The sequence below is a fragment of the Paramisgurnus dabryanus genome, chromosome 9 (assembly GCF_030506205.2).
Source record: "Paramisgurnus dabryanus chromosome 9, PD_genome_1.1, whole genome shotgun sequence".
Taxonomy (NCBI): Eukaryota; Metazoa; Chordata; class Actinopteri; order Cypriniformes; family Cobitidae; genus Paramisgurnus; species Paramisgurnus dabryanus.
Window position 1 is genome coordinate 9,538,025 of NC_133345.1, and position 21,836 is coordinate 9,559,860.

Genomic DNA, 21,836 nt, shown 5'->3' on the forward strand with positions numbered 1-21,836 from the left:
TAAAAGTGTAAGCGCTTTAAGATTGACACAATTCCAATGTAAACAAAAATGATCTCATGATGAATTTTTATGACTCCAAATAAAAAAACAATAGTGGAATGACTATTCAGGAAAATGATCATGCAGTTAAAGAGCTCTGTGAGAAAGAGGCACGGGTTAATTCGGGGGAGGGAAGCGACGAGCGTGTGATGCAGGCCAGCCGCAAAAGAAGGAATGCATCTGCCAAAAGAAAGAGAGAAAGCGAGGAAAAAGTGGGAAAGGAGGAGACGCTGGAAAGGGGGAGGGAATAGAAGCCTATGTGTAAAGATGTGTATGTGTGCATTTGCTTGTGTATATGTGTGTGTGACTGTGGCATGGCTGTGGCTCAGACTGTTGAATGAGAGTGGGCCTTGTGTAGCAGTTTTCAGGTTGCGTTCTCTTTCCAAGAGCCACATGTCAGTAGTGTGTGTTTGTGTGTGTATCTGCACACGTCTGAAGGAGATAGCTGACCTCCAGCCACCACAGCTCACAGACTACTACACACCTTTGGTATTTCACGGTCTTAGCACAAGCCACCTTTGTCAGACAAACGTCTGAGTTTTCTCCTGTGCAATGAATGATATGTCACTGTGGAGAGTTTTTTGCCTTTTTTCTCAAAGCTTTCTTCTGGTGGTCCTCCTGATACCTCCGCAGGGAAATGCCCACCCGCAATGTCTGGACTACAAGCCTCCTTTCCAGCCTCAGGAGCCCCTGGTCTTCTGCAAGGAGTATGCCAAATTTGGATGCTGTGACTTAGTCAAGGATAACCAAATATCCCGGCGCTTCTATCAAATCATGGACTACTTTGATCACACTGGATTCATGGCCTGTGGGAAATACATCCGTAGCATTTTGTGCCAGGTGAGATTCAGAACAGGTTTATAATGTTGTTGTATTTGTGATCCTGCATGTGAGATCCCAGCTAAAGTAAAACATTTTTTTAAAATCATCATACATAATGTAAATGTAAATCAATGTGAAATCAATGATTAAAATCAAACTTTGATGTTCCTAATATAATATTTAGATATGAGACTCTAGCCTATAGATTTCACAGACAGGGTCACATTTCTATAATGGCAACTAACATAAACTGTATTGGTTGTTTAGTTGAATAAGTCTTTTGAACTGAATAAGTTATGAGTGCTTTATGTAATACAGACTGTGCTTTTAAAGACTCATTCATCCGTGTTTACATTATGAAGGAAGTTACATCATTGCGCCTGTTGCATCAGTTTTTTTGGGGGTTTGGTTCTGGAAGTCTAGATGATGTCTACATTAGCAGAGTGTTATTTCTTAGCAGTATGAAATAATATATTCATTTCATGTGAGGTTTACTCTGTAGATAAATGTAAGTACATTTTTACCAATTTTATTGCAAAATTCAAGCAATAATGTTGTTTATATTTTTAATTTGACTAGTGGCGGCTTGTGACTGCTCTTCTGAGGGGCGCAAATTCAAAATATGTGTTTGCTACATCATGTAAACCATGTGCATCATGTGTTTTGTTAAAACAAGTGCCTGCTGCACACGTGTCAAAACAGTTTATAATATAAAAGAGACGCTCACGTTCACAAAATACACGCAAGACACTCCATTAACAGTAAACTCTCATTACGCATAAGATTATGCGAGTATCTGGCAAACGCGAGAGTCTCTTTTATCATAAACCCTTTAGATGCATCTGCAGCAGGCACTTATTTTGACAAGACACGTGATGCACACAGGTTTACTCGACGCGCAGAACACATATTTTGAAATTACAAGCCACACACATGACGGGCTATGTTGTGACAAACTTCGCATTGTGCGCCCACGAAACAAGAAGTCTCCGGCCGCCACTGAATTTGACATGTTTTTTATATGGTTTGACAAGCCTAAATATACTGTTTTAATTCATGTAAATAATCCATTTGTATTTACGTTAAAGAATGACATTAATTTTAAACATTTACAGAAAACTCACATTTCATTAATTAATCTGTGTGCTGCGAGCACTGTGGATCTTATATAGACTGTAAGATGCCTAAAGAAATCTTACATTTTTACAAGATGTAATATAAGTCTCAGGTGTGCCTAAAACATGTCTTTAGAGTTTCCAAAATACCTCACAGATCAATTGTTATAGCATTTCCAAAATGCCCTATTTGGGTGCCCCCTATTTCATGTGTGTACCTTTAAATTCAAATGAGCTACTGCTCCTTATTCCCTTACCAACAGACGGTACGCATGTTTGCTTAAAAATAAATCAGATTCCTGTCAATACAGTCCGAGACATTTGTATCTTTAGCCACATTAGCGCTACAATTAGGGTGGCCATTCGTGCCAGTTCCGCCGGACACGTCCCGAACATGTTTTCGGGTTCGTTCTCCGGAAGTCACGTTGCTCGACCGCATACGTCATCGAGGTTCTCACATTTCAGATAAAATGCATTAGAAAATTAAGATTTATTTCTTTTAAGACAAACAATCATTGTAGTTTCATTCTTACCTTGAAATGTAACGGTTGATTTTCTGAAATGAAACCCGAAATATTAAACCTTGATGACATATGCGGTCGACCAACGCAACCTCTGGAGAACGAACCCAAAAACATGTTCGGGACGTGTCCGGCGGAACTGGCACGAATGGCCACCATAGCTACAATGTGCTAACAAACACATTTACAAAAGCTTTAGGTAAAATAGACCAGTCAGTCCGTGGCGGTGGGCGGGGCTTCGTTTGTGTGACATCACATTTACGAGAGAATCAAAACAGCATGTCTAATGAGACTGCTTTGGTTTAATGGGGATTATAAAAGGAAAGGGTGGATTTTTTTTGTAGGGTTCAAACACTGCCAACACATATTTATGTCCAAACAACTTGTAAAAGTGGATTTTGCATAACATGTGCCCTTTAAGTTAACTTTGAGCAATGCAAACTGTAAAAAAAATCAAATCAACATATATTTTCAATTTACTTTAGCTTAACAAATTAAGGTAAATTTCAACTTAAGGTTTCCATTTCAACTTATTACAGTCAACTTATTACAGGTCAAAACTTAAAATACAGTAGTAGGTTTAATTGACTGGCAAAACCGAGTTGTTTTATTTTGGGACCATGACCACAAGTAATGCCTAAATGGATTTATTTTCCTCTATTGCATAATAGAGGAAAATGACACAACGGGCATGTATTTGATCCCAAGGATCACACTTATAATTTGCCAAATGTTTAAATTTTAATGTGTCTTCTTTGGTTTCAGATAAAGCCCTATAATCACCATCATTGCAGGGCCGTTGGATCTAGATTCACTTAAATTATTATATTTTACCCTACAGTGTTGAGATTGCCCTGGGCTTGTGGTTGGCATAGATAACATCTGATTTATTTGGCTACTTAGTAGGGAAGTTGAGCACAATGATTGTCTTTGTTATGATATTTATACAGGGACCTGCTTGTGTTTCCACCTTCACCCTAGAGAGAAGCAAAATATACACTTCCTCTGTAAATACAGAGAAAGCGATAGGATGAGGTCAAACAAAATCATGTAATCACAAATATGTAATTTTGGTCACTTTTGGACACCTTGTGATTTCTGTTATTAAGAAAACTTACATGTGGTTTCTACAGATTATAGTGTTACCACAAAACATCCAAAATCAGAGTAAAGTCAGAATATAAGGCTTGTGTTTCATTTATTATTATTAAAAAAATAACAATTCCTACATCTCCTTTTTTTAAATCATTGCAGCAGAGCTTTAAGGCTAAGCCACAAACTCATAATTGCCTAAGATCTGAACTAATGAAAAGCTAATGAACAAACTAATGGATTTTAAGGCCTGTTGAAGTGAAGCAAATGGTGTTGATGAGAGATCAAACCCTGAGCCCATCTGTTGCAGAACAAAACTCATGTTGAGTTTGATAAGATCACAGATTCTGATCTCCTGCGGAGCCTCATAATCACCGAACCATATAAACAAAATGATAAGAGGGAGACAAGAAAGCAAGCAGCGATGATTGGACAACAACTCAAAAACAACAGTAAAAAGTAAAAGATTGAGAAGCTATAGCTGGGAGAAATATACAGTTATTTGTGCCTACTGCAGGTGTTCCTAGAAAGTGTATGTAAAGTTTCAGCTCAAAATACGCCACAGATCATTTATAATAGCATTTCCAAAATGCCCCAATTTGGTATCTTTCATGTGTGTACCTTTAATGGCCTTTTCCATTGCATAATACTCCACAGTTTGGTTTGGGTCAGGTTGGGTCAGCTCACCTCACTTTGGCGTGGTTAGCTTTTCCATCGAGTTTAGTAACACTTCGGAGTGGGAGGGATTATAGGCGTGTCATTATATTTGCGCTGCCTACTGCTGTGACATCATAAGTGAGAGCGTTGTTGTACATTACCATACAATCATTTATTTCTCAGTCCACCACAAAATTAAAATTCACCATCACAAATAGATGTTTGCACATTGCATTTATCACTACCTCTGTCTCACATGACAGTTTCTGTTCAAACACCCGTGGCGTCAGTCGTCGCACTCATTTAAGTTGCATCTAAGCATATATGCTAACAGGAGCGCCACAAACTGCAAGTCTGGAAAAAACTGTTATGGTGTTCCTGATTCTCAATCTGTTGATGTTTTTTTAATCGCTAAAAGGGAGTTTGGGAACTTAAAGCAGAGCACAAGTGCAAGCTAGCACGAAGGTAAAGCTAATCTTTTACATTATATGGATGACGCTGGTAGTGACGATTCTCTCATGTTTTCGTGTCACATTTTGGTATCAGCTCGGGTCTCTTGGAACCCCGACCAAGATGGTACTAAAAAAAGTATCAAGTACTACATACTCCACCCAGTGGAAAACCTTACAAAAGTAAGATGACCCAAACCAAACAGTTTTTTTTCAAGCGCCATTTATGCAAATAAGCTTTAGCGCTACAACATGCTAACAAACACATTTAGAAGCAGTGGGCGGGGCTTTGTTAGCGTGAATCAAGAGAATCAAAACAGGATGTCTAATGAGACTGCTCTGGTTTAATGGGGATTAAAAAAGGAGTGGATTTGTTTCATTGCCAACACACATTTATGTCCAAACACCTTGTAAAAGTGAATTTTGCATAATATTGGCCCTTTAATTATCAATATAACTTTTTTATTTTGTATTACCTGCATTGACTGCTTCAACTAGTTATATCGAGAGCATATATCACTGACACTGTGTGTTATCCTGAAATGTTAAAGGAATAGTCTACCCTTTTGCCATATTAAACTATTTTATTACCTCAACTTAGACGAATTAATACATATCTACCTTTTTCAATGCGTGCACTGTACAGCGTGTCGTGAATGTGTTAGCATTTAGCCTAGACCCATTCATTCCTATGGTATCAAACAGGGAAGCCACCAAACACTTCCGTGTTTTCCCTATTTAAAGACTGTTACATGAGGAGTTATACCAGTAAGTATGGTGCCACAAAATAAAACTTTTTTTTGGTACCATAGGAATGAATGGGGCTAGGCTAAATGCTAACACATTTACACCGCGCTGTATAGTGCACGCATTGAAAAAAGATAGGTATGTATTAATTCGTCTAGGTTGAGGTAATAACATAGTTTAATATGGCAAAAGGGTAGAATATTCCTTTAACTGGATGACCTACAATTTTTTTATTGAGCTTGAAAACTGCAATGAACTTTTGGAGAGTTTCCTTGACATAATAGCTCAGTCCAACTTACGTCTTTGCAGGGTTTTTCCTGTAGACACCAAAACTGTCCAAACCTAACAGGATATTACGCAACCATACGTGTTGTACATTAAATACGCTGCCATTACAATGTGTGTTATGAACTCCTGAGATCCAAACCACTTTTAGGTCCATAATTTGTCCAATTTCATTTGAGTAATCTCCAATGATTTCCAGTCCAGAGCTGGCAATATTGTTGCCAGGGCTGGCTCACTCCTCTGATGGGTGTGGTGTTGTAGCCACAACTTAATGAGGGTTTGGTTGGTCCAAAACGTCCATGGGTTACTGTATTTATAGCTTAAACGATCATCATGAGCTAAATTGAATCCTGAGTTCCCATCTGTAGAGAATACGTGCAGACTGCCACGTTTGCCAGACTATACGGAGGAGGAGACTGACAGAAAGACTTACACAGCAAACTAAAATATGCTTGGCTGAAGCAGATAAAGGATTAATGTAAGTGCTCCGTGACCGAGTAACTGAAAGTTATCAATTATGGTCATACTTTGTCTGAAACCACAACTCTATATTACTTCACCCCTTTAATCAGTTACAGTACATGTATGTATTTGAGCAGACACTTTTATCTAAATTGACTTACTAAAATGTGTGTTCAGTAGGAATCAAACCCATGACCTTTGTCCTGGTTGGGTTCATGAGCAACCTGTGTTTTCTGGGTTTCGACCTGCAACCCTTCACAAACTGCTCCCTAAATCTCCCTTCTGTGATCTCACTATTTCAGGAATGCTCACCATATGCAGCTCACCTTTACGATGCAGAGGATGCCAACACCCCAATGCGAGAGCTTCCCGGTCTTTGTGGCAACTACTGTAGTGATTACTGGCTCCATTGTCGTTACACACTCAGCCTTCTGATCAATCATAACGAATCTTATGCTATCGAGGAAGACCGAACGAAGTTCTGCAAATACCTGGAGTTAAAGGATCCCGAGTACTGTTACCCGAACGTCCTCCTGAGCGATGAGCTCAACGCAAACCTGGGTAATGTTCAAGCAGATCCAGAGGGCTGCATACAGTTGTGCCTCGAAGAAGTCGCGAACGGTCTTCGAAATCCCGTCGCCATGGTACATGCAGATGATGGCACCCATCGGTTCTTCGTGGCGGAGCAACTGGGTTATGTGTGGACCTACCTGCCGAATGGCTCTAGAATCGACAGGCCCTTTTTGAACTTGACCAAGGCTGTACTAACATCACCTTGGGCGGGGGATGAGCGAGGGTTCCTTTGCATTGCCTTACATCCTCGATTCGCAAAAGTGAAAAAGGCTTATGTCTACTACTCTGTGTCTGTGAAGAAGCAGGAGAGGATTAGGATTAGTGAGTTCATACTGTCTGAATCAGATGTCAACATGCTGGATCATTCCTCTGAAAGGTGAGGGGAGGAAACTCAAAACAATCTCGTAGCAATTCATAACTATTTTACGAGATGGCATTTTCGCATTTATTTGTACGACCTCATTTGCATGTTTTAGTTTGATCTGCTTTTACCCCAGTGGGTTTGGGGCTACATTCTTGCTTTTAAATATAATACACATACAAATGCATACAAAATTGACTCATATAGTTCAAATTTTCCATGAGATCATGTTGTAATATAAATATTTAACTATTATACTATTAGAGATATTATTGAAGCCTGTTTGGTTCACAGGATACTTTTAGAGGTCGACGAGCCTGCATCAAATCACAATGGAGGTCAACTACTATTTGGGTTGGATGGGTACCTGTACATCTTCATTGGAGATGGTGGCAGGGCGGGAGACCCTTTTGGAAAGTTTGGAAATTCCCAAAACAAGTAAATAATTCTTTAATTCTTTGTCTTTGTTTTGCACTTTGTGTTGTTGTGACTATACTCGCATATTTGCTCAATAATGACATGACATCATCAGTTGAAGCATTATGGCCTGAGATAAAAACAACATGATCTGCTGATGAACATAAAATGTTAGCAGACTTCAGGCTGACTTATCTTATGAGTTTTATAAGCTCATTAGTAAAATCCTGTGAAACAGCTATATTCAGTGTGGCAGAAAATGACAGTAATGATAATCTCAATAATAAATGTGGAGCTAGAGCAATGTTGTTTTACTGTTTTTATTACTAAGGTTTTTCTGGTTTAGGTTAGATGCACGCAAATGCCTGAGGTGTGGCATGTACACATGTACAAGCTGTGGTGCTGATGATAATTTTCAATAATATTTACAATGTACTGATTCAAATTTGAGTAAGAAATGGTAAGATTTCTTTTCCTTATGAAAATTAACCATGGTTCTACTACAGTTAAAACCAAATAACCATGGTTACTGTAGCAAAAGCATGGTAACCACAAAATAACCATGGTTTTCTAAAACCAAGCATGGTTAATGTAGTGAAACAATGTTTTTGCTGATATTAATCAATATACAAAAAAAAAAAAAAAAATGGTTACTACACTTTTACCACAATAAAACGATGGTTTATTTTTACAAGTCCCCGTTTATAAGAGTCGAAACGCTGGAGTAGTGTGGATGCCAGGGGTAAACAAAGCAAAACCCTACTGAAAAATCCAGCATAAGCTGATAGCTGGTTTTAGCTGGTTTAAGGCAGTAGCTGATTTAAAGGGGACAGAGAATGAAAAACCATTTTTACCTTGTCTTTGTTGAATAATGGTAGTCTACCCGCATTCACGAACATACAAAAAGTGCTAGACATGCTTAACATCTCAATCTCATAGAAATTCCTCTTTTAGAAATGTCAGCCAGAAAACGGCACAATCCGAGAAACTGATGCTTATGAAATCACAGGCATCTAACTGCCCATCCATTTTAAAATTATTGGCTAAATTTTTTGAGCGGCAGCAAAGTCAGCCAATCAGTAATGAGATTGCAAGTTAAGCCAGTAGGGGGAGCCAAATAGGTGCAAAACCACTTGTTTAAAATCCCCCACCCTAAGAGAGCTATCTTCCAGCCTGACCAGCTACGTCCTGATAGACAAACTTAAAAGGTGACCAAAACACAGCTAGACCCGCTTGGTACACCATCAATACCAGCTAAAACCAAGCTGGGAGACCAACTTAAACCAGCTCACCAGCTTATGCTGGTCTTAGGTGGAATTTTCAGTAGGGAAGTAATGCATTTTTGTGCATGTAAAACATAGTCTTAGTCAGTCACCAAATATACCCTGGGCTATAATGAGATAAAGGTCCAAGTCTCTGCTTTAATGCTTTATGTCAATAAGTTAGATGTTAGCATCAGCCTCATTTGAACTGTCCCATTGGTTAAACCTAAAAAATTACACACTTACACTTTACTTCCCTAGGGTGACCATACGTGCCATTCTTCCTGGAGGCATCCCGTCCAGGATTTCGGTGCATCTTCCGGAAGTCGTATTTGTTGACGCATACGCCATTCAGTTAAAAACATAAGATATACAATCGTAGTTTCATTCTTACCTCAAAATGTAACGGTTGCTTTTCTGTAATAATAATCCTCTATGACGTATGCGGTCGACAAATACGACTTCCGAAGACGAACACAAAATCCTGGACGGGATGCGTCTGGGAAGAATGGCACGTATGGTCACCCTAACTTCCCCTTATTTGAGGTGTTATTTTCAGTTTGCCAATTTCATTCACATCACTTCCGCTTTGGTCGGTCACAAGTGTGGTAACAGCTTCCATCTCTTACTTTGGTCAATTACTGATAGAACCAGTTGGTGGTGCTCATGCACGTAGAGATTGGATTTGTAATTTTCTCAGTTTTCTCAGCAATGCTCTCCTTTTATCTACAAGTTTGTTTCGTAGCATTAAAAAAATGACACAATAACCAAAATATGAATATATTCAGGATTGCAAAATACATATCATAATATGCATTTGCATTGAAGGTCTGTAGCATGCTTGTCAGACGAAAAGTAATAAAAGAGATAAAAGTAGAATAAAAGACAGATCTAAGCTTCAGTTGTTTTCATAGGAGGAAAAATTATCATGCACCTCTTCACAGACAGTTCAAGCCAATGCCAATGTAAATATTGACAGAGGGTATTGTGGGCCATGAGAAGTTAGAGAGAGAGAGAGAGAGAGAGAGAGAGAGAGAGAGAGAGAGAGAGAGAGAGAGAGAGAGAGAGAGAGAGAGAGAGAGAGAGAGAGAGAGAGAGACATATCTGAACTACTAGCAATCCATCATAATAAAATGTAATGAGAGTAACACAGTAAATAGTAAATTACCTTGTTTGCTGCTTAAATAAGTTATTTATGTCATGAAAATGCTCATTAATTTCATAAAAGTACAAAAATATGTTTTACAGGTCCACTCTTCTTGGCAAGGCTTTGAGGATTGATGTGGATAACAATGACTTTGGCGCCCCCTACAGTATTCCAGCGGACAATCCTTTTGTGGGAGAAGTGGACTCAAAGGCAGAAGTCTATGCATATGGTGTGAGAAACATGTGGAGGTGTTCCATTGACAGGGGCGACCCAATAACTGGTCAGGGGCGGGGCAGAATGTTCTGTGGAGATGTTGGGCAAAATAAATATGAAGAAGTTGACCTCATCGAAAAAGGAGGGAACTATGGATGGAGGGCAAAAGAGGGCTTTTCCTGTTATGACAGGAAACTGTGCTTTAACTCTTCACTAAGTAAGAAACAACATGTTTTTATGTATTTATGTACATTTATGGGCCAGTTTTGATTGCTGTTGTTGTATCTAAAAGTCGATTTATTCAGTTTTTACTAAAATGTAAAAACCCTTTTTCTTAGATGACATCCTTCCAATATTTGCGTATCCACATAAAATTGGCAAATCCGTAACTGGCGGCTACATCTACAGAGGCTGCCAAATGCCAAATCTTAATGGTCTGTACATCTTTGGAGATTTCATGAGTGGGTATGTTTTTCTTTTTTTGCAAAGAAATAAACGTTGTTTTAGGCAAATATTCCCCTTGAAAAATTATTAATTTCAGTAGCATCACTTTAAACCTATTAAAGCACATCTCATAACCATCCTGTCCAATTATTTCTAGTCGGCTGATGTCCCTGAGGGAGAATCCTGACACTGGCAAATGGAGCTATAAGGAGATTTGCATGGGCAATGACAAAACTTGCAATTTCCCTAAACTCATCAACAGCTACTATAAATATATCATATCTTTCGGTGAAGATGAGGCAGGTAACTTGAGGAGCGGCTATGTGTTTAAAATGTGTTTTTGAAGAATCGCAGGTGCTCTTATTAGATATATACTGTAATGTTTCGCTTCATCAACGTAAATCTCTACATAGTGACACACATTTAGATGAATCATTGTCCTCTGTGTTTAGGAGAGCTCTACTTCCTTGCAACAGGAGCGGCCAGTGCCACTTCCAGAGCAGGAGTGGTCTACAAGATAGTGGATCCATCTAGGTACACATACTGTACATTCAAATACAATGTCATACATGTTCATACACATAATAGCACTAAAAGCTCAGACTCGCAGGGGAACCATTTTTAGCACACACATATAGCACCTACGAAGAACCATTAGTGGCGATATAGCACCACTTATGGTTCTGCATAGCACAATAAGGTTCTTCACACAGATAGGTGCTATATGGCACTTAAATTGGTTCCCCTATTTGAGTGTGAAATCTATGCTAAAGTTTCATTATCTAATTGTGAGATTAGGAGCAATAAAGTTTAATTTTGCATTGATTTCAACTTTATACACGGCCTTACTTAGACTATATTAAAAACGTCAAGGTTAAAAAACATAAAACACAAAAAGGATTTCACAAAAGGTTCACATAGATTTGTACAAACTTTCCAGCCATGCAACAAGGTTGTTCTGAGTTGTCGCTACGCGGTAAGGTTTTCCGAGTGGTTTCTTAGTGGACCACTGTGTGGTCACTATATGGTCGCTAGCTTGTGGTTACTTACAGGTGCAGATCAAAAAAAACCCAAGTCCTTTTGATATTCTGGTTTGTGGATATGTTTGTAGATACGTTGCACGTTTTTTAAACAGAAATGATGATGAGTTGAACACCCTGTTCTGTTGACGCAAGAGTTGCATCTACTATAACTGAGAAGAAGGCTATTCTTTGAGTTCCTATTTAAATGTTTCCGTAGCCTGATGAAATCACTATACATACGTGTTTAATACTGTAAAATACGCTTTATGTTACAGTCACTGCAGTTTTGACACACCCACCGAACAAAAGAAAACATAAAAACCCCTTTGCACACTGGTGCGCAACCGTTTCCAGGAAACATGTCGTTCAACCTATGCGTTCAACCCGGAAACCAAAGCAAAACGTTTGAACTTGAACGTGCCCCAGTTATGTAGTTTCCCAGCCGCCAACACACACAAGAGAAAAAAATGCAGGTCGTTGGCTGAAAGAAAGCCGTCTCTCAGATGAAAATCTTTTAATTAAGATCAATTATAGTAACACGCAGCATTTTATTGTCAGTAATGGCAACGACGAGGTCACGGGGAAACAGCCTGTTTGTTTATTTGTTACTGAAAAAAGCAAGGCTTAAGTAATGGCGTTTATTTATAGCTCTGTTATTCCCATCACTGATGGTTGGTATCAATGTCTAGGAAATTTGATTTTGTAATTTGAAAACCGTCCCCCAGGCCAAGTCAGATTTATAACTGAATTAAAACTGCAAGCAGTGATGGAAGGGCCCTCGCACACCTGACACCGCCACGCCGTGGCATGAGAAGAATTAAAGGGAACAGTAGTAAATAGGCATTTAAGCATGTAAACATAGGTGAACCATTTAAAAGTGTAGTATAATGTGCCACATTTCCTGTTGCTAATTACAAATGACAGCGAGGTAGCATCGTGTAAGATAGCATGAGAGAGAGAGAGAGAGTGAGTGAGCGAGTGTGTGTGTGTATGAGTGACTACATGTAAATATTGGCACGTAGATGTGTTCTGTCCAGGACTCTTATCAATCATGTGAAGTTTGGGACAAATCTGACATTGCATTATCATTGTAAACATGTTACTTCCTGTTACCAGCTGGTGGCGCTATGACCGTAACTGACTATTGGCATCATAAGTGACTATCAGTGATGGGAGTAACGCGTTACTGTAACTCCACTATTTTTTTAAATCAAGTAACGCAATTACAATTACTGAAATTTAAATGAGTTCGTTACGCGCGTTACTCTATTTTGTAAAAAATAGACAAGACATATCTGACGTCGCAGGACTGTAGTTGGTGGCGCAATGATTCATTACACTTCATCATAGCTGACAGTGCATATAGAATGAACATGAAAAATCTAAACGGGACAACATACATTTGTTTAAAAATTGTGCGCAAGTCATAATCCATCCGGTCTCATGTTTGTAAATTATCTTCACCAAGCAATCGCAGTATGACATCAACTTGCATTTGTAGTCCACAAAGGTAATAAATCTAAGAAATGATCATATATTCTTAGATGTTTACATCGGCTTCATGGAAGAGAACGATCCGCGATTGTTGTTTCCACTAAAATATTCACACTGCTGTGTACACCCGTGTTAAAACTCCATAGTATGTGTGAGCTCGCTTTTAGTTTTAGTTTCAGTCTCTCCGTATCCGAACAAAAAATCCACTCGCTCTGTGTCCATCTGACAAAACAATCCACTCGCTCTGTGTCCGTCCGACAAAACAATCCACGTAGCCTACTCCGTTTTCTGAATAAATATCTTCCTTTAATCCTGTGTATCATTTAAATCCAACAGAAAACAAACAATATATGACCAAAGAGCGCAGTCCCTGTGGCAAGCTTCACAAGCTGTGTTCCAATTCAAGTGCTGCACCCTACTAAGCATGCAATAAAAGGTGAGCACTTGCCCATTCAAGGCGCTCAGAAGTTCGCGAAGAGAACTGAAATGAGACGGTCTAACCTTCGGAGGACCCATAATTTGCCTCATCTGCTGCACACGCATCGTGCCTGTCAGCAGGACACAGCGGAGACGTTTCTAACTTATTAAAATAAATATGAAATCAGAAAAATTATAATTTATTTTAGAAAATTTGACATGTTGACACAATTGTCTCCAAATTTTTAAAGAGACACTACACAATTTTAACACATTTTATATTTTTGTAAACATGCAGAATATTTGTCTAAATGGTCTTAATGATATACATAAATAAACTAAGTTTAAATATTAAGATAATTTCTAACAAAAATATTCAAAGGTTGAATCTAAAGCAAAATAGGCTCCTACAGTATGTGATATATTAGAGTCTTATGTGTAAAATAGCCCATCCATATCATTTTACTGTTTGACTGTTCAGTACTGTTCATATTTACATTTAAAAAGCAGACATAAAAGTAACTTAAAAGTTACTTTTCTAAGTAACTAATTACTTTTGATATACAGTAACCGGTAGAGTAATTCAGTTACTTTTAAAAGAAGTAATTAGTAACTGTAACTAATTACTAATTTTTTAGTAACTTGCCCAACACTGGTGACTATTGACATGTAGATGTGTTCAGTCCAGGACTCTTATTAATCATGTGAAGTTAGGGAAAGATCGGACATTGCATAATCAGTGTAAACATGTCACTTCCTGTTGTCAGCTGGTGGCGCTATAACCATAAGTGACTATTGACATGTAGATGTGTTCAGTCCAGGACTCTTATTAATCATGTGAAGTTTGGGACAGATCAGACATTGCATAATCAGTGTAAACATGTCACTTCCTGTTGTCAGCTGGTGGCGCTATAACCATAAGTGACTATTGACATGTAGATGTGTTCAGTCCAGGACTCTTATTAATCATGTGAAGTTAGGGAAAGATCGGACATTGCATAATCAGTGTAAACATGTCACTTCCTGTTGCCAGCTGGTGGCGCTATAACCATAAGTGACTAATGACATGTAGATGTGTTCACTCCAGGACTCTTATTAATCATGTGAAGTTTGGGACAGATCAGACATTGGATAATCATTGTAAACATGTCACTTCCTGTTGCCAGCTGGTGGCGCTATAACCATAAGTGACTATTGACATGTAGATGTGTTCAGTCCAGGACTCTTATTAATCATGTGAAGTTTGGGACAGATCAGACATTGGATAATCATTGTAAACATGTCACTTCCTGTTGCCAGCTGGTGGCGCTATAACCATAAGTGACTATTGACATGTAGATGTGTTCAGGTCATGACTCTTAGCAATCATGTGAAGTTTGGGACAGATCGGACACTGTATGCCTGAGTTCCAGCAACCTGTTTCATAGCGAAACATCAAACTTTGGCTGGCCGAAACAGACACAAATTTTAATATAGAATCAAATCCTTCGCAATTTAGCATCACAAAGGCCTTAAGATGACACTCGCCAAATATGAAGATGATCCGACTAAAACTGTAGGAGGAGTTAGTTAAAGTATGACTGCTGGAAATGAGAAAAACTGAGCCAAAATCTGAGAAATAATTCAAAATAGCTGACTTCCTGTTTGGTTTAGGGCGTTGCTCCAAGAGACTTTTTTGTAGGGCTTGTAATAATACATGAGCATACCGAAATTCGTACATGTAAGTTAAACACAGTCCAAGGGCTGCTTCATTCAATATTTGAAAGTGGCGCTAAAACATGTTCCTTCAGGTTGCCAGCTGGTGGCGCTATGGCTATAAATGAAAATTGTTATGTAGATGTGTTCAGGTCAGGACTCTTAGCAATCATGTGAAATTTTGGACAGATCGGACACTGTATGCATGAGTTCCAGCAACTTCCTGTTTCATTGGAAAACATCAAACTTTGTCGGGCCAGAACCGACACAAATTTTTACGTAGAGTCAAATCCTTCGCAATTTAGCATCACAAAGGCCTTAAGATGACACTCACCAAATATGAAGATGATCCGACGAAAACTGTAGGAGGAGTTAGTTAAAGTATGACGCCTGGAAATGACAAAAACTGCGCCCAAATCACAAAAATAACTCAGAATAGCTGACTTCCTGTTTGGTTTACGGCTTCGCTCCAAGAGACTTTTTTGTAGGTCTTGTCATGCTACAGACGTGTACCGAATTTCGTAATTGTACGTCAAACACAGTCCGAGGGCTGCTTCGTTGAAAATTTGTAGGTGGCGCTATAGAGCCATTTTCTCACGCCTAATTCTAAAGCATACACCACATGTAAATTTTCATCACTCTTGACATCTGTGCAAAATTTCATGAGTTTTCGAGTATGTTTAGGCCCTCTAAAGTCCCGCTGAAGTTGGAGAAAAAGAAAAAAAATAATAATAAATATAGCTGCAAGCAGCAATGGCGGGCCCTCGCACGTTTTTTTACCGCTACACGGTGCGTCCGAGAAATCGATGCACGGTGGGCAAGGGCATCAAGTGGGTAAATATCAGTGGGCTATTTAATGTTGATACTGAGCCATTTGGGGACTGTAGGTAGAAGAAACCCCACATTTTAGACAAACGGGGGCGCTAGTGAGCCACTTAAGAGATACGCCTATGTGTGACCTGTTTGTGCACACTAAACAGCCGACAACTCTGATGTGTGTGCCGACTTTTAGGTTAATCTAAGCAGGCCAAGAGCCCTAAATATGCCTGAAATAAATGTAAAGTTTGGGGCGTTGCCATGGGAACAGCGTTCGAGATATTAAAAATCCCTTTGCAATTTATCATCTACTATGCCTCAGCATCATGGTGACCACTTCTGGTGTCAATCTCATGAATATTCTAGAAGGAGTATTTAAAAGAACATCGGCGTCAACTTAAAGGCTTAAATAAGCCTTTAAAATGAAAGTAAAATCTGACGCGTTGCCATGGGAACAGCGTTTGAGATATCAAAAATCCCTTCGCAATTTATCATCTACAATGTCTCAGCATTATGTGGACCACTTCTGGAGTCAATCACATTATTTCCCCAGGAGGAGTATTTAAAAGTTTACCGCATGCAGCTGTAAGGTTTAAATATGCCTTAAAAATGAAAGTAAAGTTTGACAGGTTGCCATGGGAACAGCGTTCGAGATATCAAAAATCCCTTCGCAATTTATCATCTACAATGTCTCGGCATCATGTTGACCGCTTTTGGTGTCAATCGCATGAATATTCTAGAAGGAGTATTTAAAAGAACATCGGATGGAACTGTCAAAAAAATCCACCTTTGTGACTGCCACACTTCCGGGCGCCTGGTGGTGGCGCTATACCCGGGAGTCACAATAGGCACATCGATGCGATCGGAATCTTCAGACGAACAAACACCCCGCGTGTCATCACAATAAGACATTTTTTGCCCTAGATATTAGACACTTCCTGTTTCTCTGATTTCGCCATAAATTTGTCGGCTCGCCATGGCAGAACCGTTCGAGATATCAAAAATCCCTTCGCAATTTAGCAAGTCCAATGTCTCGACATCATGTTCACAACGTTTGATGTCAATCGCATGCATCCTCTAGGAGGAGTATTTAAAAGTTCAACGCATGCATTTTTTAAACAATCCAAAATAGCCGACTTCCTGTTGGGCGGAGCTTAAATGTTAGAGGGCGAAAGTTGTTTGGGTCGATGAGATCTATATGCGTACCAACTCCCGTACACGTGCGTAAATTTTTGTCGAATCTGTGCCCCAATGTTTGTTTTTGCATTACAGGGGGCGCTACAGAGCCCCCGTGCCACGCCCGTGTTCCAGCCTTTGGATTTCTGCGATGACGGACGACTCTGACGTCTGTGCCAATTTTCAAGAGTTTTCGAGTATGTTAAGGCACTCAAAAAGTCCAAAAGTGTTAAAAAAAATAAAAAAAAAAATAATAATAAATATAGCTGCAAGCAGCAATGGCGGGCCCTCGCACGTTTTTTTACCGCTACACGAGGCGTCCGAGAAAACGATGCCCGGTGGGCAAGGGCATCAAGTGGGTAAACATAAGTGGGCTATTTAATGTTGTTACTGAGCCATTTGGGGACTGTAGGTAAAAGAAAAACCCCACATTTTAGACAAATGGGGGCGCTAGTGAGCCACTAAAGAGACACGCCTTTGCCTGACCTATTTGTCCACTCTGAACAGCCGACAACTCTGATGTGTGTGCCAACGTTTAGGTTAATCTAAGCACGCCAAGAGTCCTAAATATGCCTGAAATAAAAGTAAAGTTTGTGGCGTTGCCATGGGACCAGCGTTCAAGATATCAAAAATCCCTTCACAATTTATCATCTACAATGTCTCGGCATCATGTTGACCACTTTTGGTGTCAATTGCATGATTATTCTAGAAGGAGTATTTAAAAGAACATCGGCGTTAACTGAAAGGCTTAAATATGCCTTTTAAATGAAAGTAAAAAGTTTGACGCGTTGCCATGGGAACAGCGTTCGAGATATCAAAAATCCCTTCGCAATTTATCATCTACAATGTCTCAGCTTTATGTTGACCACTTTTGGTGTCAATTGCATGATTATTCTAGAAGGAGTATTTAAAAGAACATCGGCGTCAACTGAAAGGCTTAAATATGCCTTTAAAATGAAAGTAAAATTTGACGCGTTGTCATGGGAACAGCGTTTGAGATATCAAAAATCCCTTCGCAATTTATCATTTACAATGTCTCGACATCATGTACACCACTTCTGGAGTCAATCGCATGAATATTCTAGAAGGAGTATTTAAAAGAACATCGGCGTCAACTTAAAGGCTTAAATAAGCCTTTAAAATGAAAGTAAAGTTTGACGCGTTGCCATGGGAACAGTGTTTGAGATATCAAAAATCCCTTCGCAATTTATCATCTACAATGTCTCAGCATCATGTTGACCACTTCTGGCGTCAATCGCATGAATATTCTAGAAGGAGTATTTAAAAGAACATCGGCATCAACTGTAAAGGCTTAAATATGCCTTTAAAATGAAAGTAAAATCTGACGCGTTGCCATGGGAACAGCGTTTGAGATATCAAAAATCCCTTCGCAATTTATCATCTACAATGTCTCAGCATTATGTTGACCACTTCTGGAGTCAATCACATTATTTCCCCAGGAGGAGTATTTAAAAGTTTACCGCATGCAGCTGGAAGGTTTAAATATGCCTTAAAAATGAAAGTAAAGTTTGACAGGTTGCCATGGGAACAGCGTTCGAGATATCAAAAATCCCTTCGCAATTTATCATCTACAATGTCTTGGCATTATGTTGACCACTTTTGGTGTCAATCGCATAAACATTGTAGGAGGAGTATTTAAAAGATCATCGCATGGAACTGTCAAAAAAAATCCACCTTTGTGACTGACACACTTCCTGGCGCCTGGTGGTGGCGCTATACCCGGGAGTCACAATAGGCACATCGATGCGATCGGAATCTTCGGACGAACAAACACACCGCGTGTCATCACAATAAGACATTTTTTGCCTTTGATATTAGACACTTCCTGTTTCTCTGATGTCGCCATAAATTTGTCGCCTCGCCATGGCAACACCGTTCGAGATATCAAAAATCCCTTCACAATTTAGCAAGTCCAATGTCTCGACATCATGTTCACCACGTTTGTTGTCAATCGCATGCATCCTCTAGGAGGAGTATTTAAAAGTTCAACGCATGCATTTTTTAAACAATCCAAAATAGCCGACTTCCTGTTGGGCGGAGCTTAAATGTTAGAGGGCGAAAGTTGTTCGGGTCGATGAGATCTATATGCGTACCAACTCTCGTACATGTGCGCACATTTTTGCCCGATCTGCGCAACAATGTTTGTTTTTGCATTACAGGGGGCGCTACAGAGCCCCCGTGCCACGCCCGTGTTCCAGCCTTTGCCCGGTCGCAATGACGGACGACTTTGACGTGTGTGCCAAATTGCAAGAGTTTTCAAGTATGTTTAGGCACCCAAAATGGCCAAAAGTGTTAAAAAAAAAAAAAAAATAAAATAAAAAAAAAATAAAAAAAAATAATAATCCGAGCAAAAACAATAGGGCTTCGCACCATTCGGTGCAGGCCATTCTGGCCTGCTCCTCGGTGCTCGGGCCCTAAAAATAATAATCCGAGCAAAAACAATAGGGCTTCGCACCTACGGTGCAGGCCATTCTGGCCTGCTCCTCGGTGCTCGAGCCCTAATAACTCCTTGAAGAACAATAGGGTCCTCACACCCCGGTGTGCTCGGGCCCTAATTAAAGGAATAACACTCCCCTCTATCATGTCTGTAGCACATATGGGGCAGGATAAATTCAAAAATGAAGTATAATACACATTAAACATGCTAAAATGTGGACACATTTAAAACATGCATGCAATGGACAAACCCAACCCTTAATTTAAATTAACCTATAAAATGTCAATATTTGACCAAACCATTGACCCAGCATTTTGGGTAAAACAACCCAGTGAGCTTGTCCTTATTATACCTAACCAACAACGTAACTTGAGGGATTAAACAAATCCTGACCATATGTTAAGCCGCAGTAATGTAAATAAATATGTTTTGAGAACAGCCTCTGACTCAATTACGGTTAAAGCAGTTTCCTGTTATGCTAGGATGTATAGCATGTTTGTTATGAAATTAACTTTTTTTACTACTCAGGAGGGCCCCTCCAGGCAAGTGTACTTACAAGCCGACTCCAGTCAACATTAAGGGCAAACTGATTCATTTTAGCCCTAAGGAAGGTAAGAGGCCGGAAACATACCTTACGTACCCTAAAGGCATAAGTCATTGCGTTTTATCTGTTAAAATTATTTTTACAGAATTTGTGATTAACAAAAAACCATCAACGACTGCTATTCCCAAGCCAAAACCAACCAAACCGAGTACAACCCCAACACCACAACCACGAGTGCCACAAATGACAACTCGGCGGACGGCTCCAACCACCACGATCCGACCATCGACACCTCAGTCACGTTATCCCCACAGTACATCACGGCCCAGGCCTCCGTTTTTGACCACCCCCAGGCCCACCTTCCTGACCCCTGCACCCAAGCCCACAACAAAGACCCAAAGAGACAGGCATGGTAAAAAAGATCGAGGCAAGCCCAGGAAAAAGGGAGACCGGAGGGGCAGGTCTCGGGCCGGGACAGTAAGGCTGGTCAGTGCAGATGGCCGAAAAGACCGTGGCAGAGTGGAGATCTTCTTCCGGGGTGAATGGTGCACAGTTTGTGATGATATGTTTAACATGAATGCTGCGGTTGTAGTCTGCAGGCAGCTGGGATTTCCTTTGGCCGTACGAGTGGCTAAAAGAGCAGAGCTGGGCGCTGCAGGCATTCAGGTTACAATCCTGCTGGATGATGTGGAGTGCGAAGGGACGGAAAAGACTCTGCTGCACTGCAAACATGCCAAAATTGGCAAAAATAACTGTTCTCATGATGAGGATGTAGGGGTTATTTGTGGCTATGAAGAACAGGTGGAGTGAAAGAGAGTAATCTAATGTCATTGTAGGCTATGAAGTCATCCACGTCTGTAGTTGAACACAGACTATTTCATCTCACAACTGTTGTTTACAGAAAATACTATAAATTCATTGAAAATGAAGCATGTCTAATGCTAAATAACACATTGAAAAATGCATCAAGCAGTAACATTTGTACAGTATATTATACACTTTTCTTAATTTTCAGATGTAATAGTAAGGTAGATGTGGTAACAATACAGTATAAAGAGTTAAACTAATCTAGTGTTAATCAATCAAACAATTAAAACTTCTAATAATTATTTCAGTTTTCAATAAGTATGCTGCAGTGTGAGATGTTGACCATCTCATGCAACAAATAAAAGTTTGGAAGAAAACATTGTATTAACTACTATTTTTGTAAAACAGTGGTAAAAATAATTAAATTAATAAACCATATAAAATGTAGTAAAATATCTACCACTCAACCATGTTACAGATTGTTTGCAAGCACAATTCAGGTATTATTTTCTGTAAATATTGCATTTCATGCTGTATGCTATTGTTGCACATATCATTTTTTATCTAAGTGATGATTTTATGAAAAAGCAAATGCTGGACATTCTATTTTACACTGTAAAAAATTAAACAATGTAAATAAAAGAGTTTGCTAAATCATTCCAGAAGTGAATATTCTATTTAAATATTCACACACACACACAAATAAAAGCATGTTTTTTTTTTTTTTTTTGCCTAAAGCCTAAAGTTTTTTTGCAACACTACTCTTCAAGTCTGACCATATTGAATTTCAAAGTTTCCAAA

General features: G+C 39.3%; 1 protein-coding gene across 1 annotated transcript; it reads left to right on the top strand.

The window, feature by feature from the left end:
* Positions 1-223: 223 nt before the first annotated feature.
* Positions 224-21,729, top strand: LOC135769790 (HHIP-like protein 1). Its single transcript, XM_065279308.2, has 9 exons — positions 224-879; positions 6,492-7,138; positions 7,418-7,561; positions 10,051-10,379; positions 10,501-10,627; positions 10,764-10,909; positions 11,059-11,140; positions 20,213-20,295; positions 20,374-21,729. Exons 1-9 carry the CDS (start codon positions 592-594, stop codon positions 21,036-21,038), a joined length of 2,511 nt encoding a protein of 836 aa, XP_065135380.2. The 5' UTR covers positions 224-591; the 3' UTR covers positions 21,039-21,729.
* The last annotated feature ends 107 nt before the right edge of the window (positions 21,730-21,836 follow it).